The sequence below is a fragment of the Conger conger genome, chromosome 1, assembly GCF_963514075.1.
Source record: "Conger conger chromosome 1, fConCon1.1, whole genome shotgun sequence".
NCBI lineage: Eukaryota > Metazoa > Chordata > Actinopteri > Anguilliformes > Congridae > Conger > Conger conger.
Window position 1 is genome coordinate 5,556,544 of NC_083760.1, and position 2,488 is coordinate 5,559,031.

General features: G+C 62.2%; 1 protein-coding gene across 1 annotated transcript; it reads left to right on the forward strand.

Annotated features, from left to right (window-relative positions):
* The first annotated feature begins 401 nt into the window (after positions 1-401).
* fam110d (family with sequence similarity 110 member D) lies at positions 402-1,835 on the forward strand. Its single transcript, XM_061230070.1, has 2 exons — positions 402-1,596; positions 1,654-1,835. Exons 1-2 carry the CDS (start codon positions 402-404, stop codon positions 1,833-1,835), a joined length of 1,377 nt encoding a protein of 458 aa, XP_061086054.1.
* The last annotated feature ends 653 nt before the right edge of the window (positions 1,836-2,488 follow it).

Here is a 2,488-nt window from a genome sequence, read left to right on the forward strand (position 1 = left end):
CCTGCCCGTCTGTCCGCGGGGCCCGAGTGAAGAGCAGATACAGAAATCTGTGACTTCACGACGCAACCCAACGACACGGGCTGACTTCAGCCCTGCCCCGGAGAGAGAGCTGAGCCACTGCGGTCTCCACTCGAGAGAGAGAGAGAGAGAGAGAGAGAGAGGCGACTCTCCCGACTCCAAGACAGGATCGGAGGCTCTCCCTGACTCTCTGACTTTTCCGGAAGCTTCAGGCTAGAACATATAAGAAGCTGTATCCAACTCTGGCCGAAGGAAGAAAGGAATACAATAAAAAGCGGTTTTAGTCCCGCGGAGTCGCAGACGCGCAGGCGGAGGCGGGAGAGGTGGGACTGACGCGCCGCGTGCTGCTTTCATGTCTTTGACCAGCAGGGCGGCGCAGCAGCATGAAGCCCCTGACGCCCATCGGCTCGCCCTCCCCGCTGCGGCTCCTGAACAAGGGGCCCGAGTACCTGCGTAGGCAGATGGACGGGGGCGGGCGGGGCCCCTCCATCAGCGCCGTCGAGCGCCTGGAGGCCGACAAGGCCAAGTACGTGAAGAGCCAGCAGGTGATCAACGCCAAGCAGGAGTCCGTGCTGGCGCCCTGCGCCACCCCTCCGCCCCCCCCGCGCCGGCCCCTGACCGTGCCGGGGGGCTCCTGCGCCTCCACGCCCCGCGCGTCCCCCCGCAGGGCCCCCGCCACCCCCCCCGCCGCGCGGGACCACAACGAGAACCAGGAGAACGAGAATGACGGCCGCGGTGGCGGCAAGAAGGAGAACCGGCGGGCGGCGGGCGGCGTGGACGTGGAGGAGCGTAACCGCAGCAACGCCAACAGGGTGGGGCTCGCGGCGGTCGGCACGCCGACGGCGAGGACCCCCCTGCCGCTGGTGGCCCCCCACAGCGCCCCCGTCCTGCGGAGGAGCACGGGGAAGAGGATGATGCGCCCCGACTCGCTGGTCATCTACCGGCAGAAGAAGGAGTGCAAGACGCCCAGCGGGGGAGGGGGCGGGAACGGGGTCTCCAGCGCGGAGCTGAAGGGGTACAGCTTCGTCCGCCGGCTGTTCCAGGGCTCCATGCGGGAGAAGAGCGGCGGGGGAGGGCCGGCGCTGGACGGGCCGGGGTCCCCGAAAATGCTCATGGGCGAGGAGAGGACGCCCTCGCGCGACGGCGACTCCCGGATGTCCTGGACCAATGAGAGCGGGCAGGACAGCAGGAAGGGGGCGGAGCGGAGGCCGGCCACGCCCGCCGGCAGCTGCGTGCTGGAGAGGACTAAAAACGAGGCGCTCCTCGACGGGAACGCCAACGGGAACGCCGCCGGGAACGGGAACGTCGCCGGGAACGGGAACGTCAACGTCAACGGGAACGCGGCCCAGGACTGCGGGGACCCCTGGGAACCGGTGGTGGTCCCCCGGCGCGGGGCGGGGGGGCTCCAGCGCTCCAAATCGGACCTCCGGCTCCGCTGCTCCGTGGCGCTGTCGGAGCAGGAGCGCTTCTTCGACTTCTGCGGCCTGGACCTGGACCTGGTGGAGCGCCTCGGGCCCCAGAACTTCCTGTCGGGGGCCAGTTCGGTGGACACGCTCTCGCTGGTCCTCCGCAGCGTGAGCGGGGGGGGCGTGGGCGGAGGAGGGGGAGGCGGGGGGGGAGGCGGAGGAGGGGGAGGCGGGGGGGGCTCGGACGCCAGCGAGTTCTCCCGGCATTCCGGGGACGGGCTCTTCCAGGAGGAGCTGACGGAGCAGCTGCCCTCCGGCGTGTCGATCATCGAGAGGAACGCGCGCGTCATCAAGTGGCTCTACAGCTGCCGGAACGCCGTGCGCGAGGGGCCCAAGGAGTCCACCGTGTAACCGCGGCGACACACTGCAATATACTGTACATATGTGGACTACAAATGAGACATGTATTTCACAGCAGCGTGTTTGAAATGATTATGTTTGTATTTCGGCGTTCTGCAACTGGAAATTTTTAATTTTTTATATAAATTGCCCATATATGGTGAAGTGTTGCAGTATCTTGGTAAACATATATTTGAATATATTTTCGGTATAGAGCATTATCCTGTAGACTGAACTGGACTGAAAATGTTGTGTACTGTAGAATTTATACGTTAGACCAGTTGTTATGCTGTATTTATGTATAATTTTTTTTTTTTTTGGTTGTGGGGGAAGGGGCAGGTTGGTTCATGGGGGGCATTCTTTACGATAAGTGCACTACTCTATGACAAGTGGAATCCTATTCTCATGCTAATGATGTGTGTTGTCTGTGAGTGAACAGTTGTCCTGACGATGGTTAAGAGAACACTCCACCCCTGACCCCCCCCCCCCCCCCCCCACCCAATTCATTCCCCTGCTCTTCCACAAGTAGCCAATTAACTCTCATCTTCCAATGATGTCATCACCTTAACTCCTCCCCCCTCTATGCCATACTAATCAAGAAGGCACATACATTAGACTAGATCATATCTGGACCTCGAATCCAAATCCAGCTCCGGTTTTCTTTT

What these genes read in the sequence shown, in the direction of transcription:
- fam110d (XM_061230070.1), top strand. Translation starts at nt 402, where the DNA reads ATGAAGCCCCTGACGCCCATCGGCTCGCCCTCCCCGCTGCGGCTCCTG. An exon ending in GCTGGTCCTCCGCAGCGTGA is followed by an intron (nt 1,597 to 1,653) that starts GCGGGGGGGGCG and finishes GAGGAGGGGGAG; the next exon opens with GCGGGGGGGGCTCGGACGCC.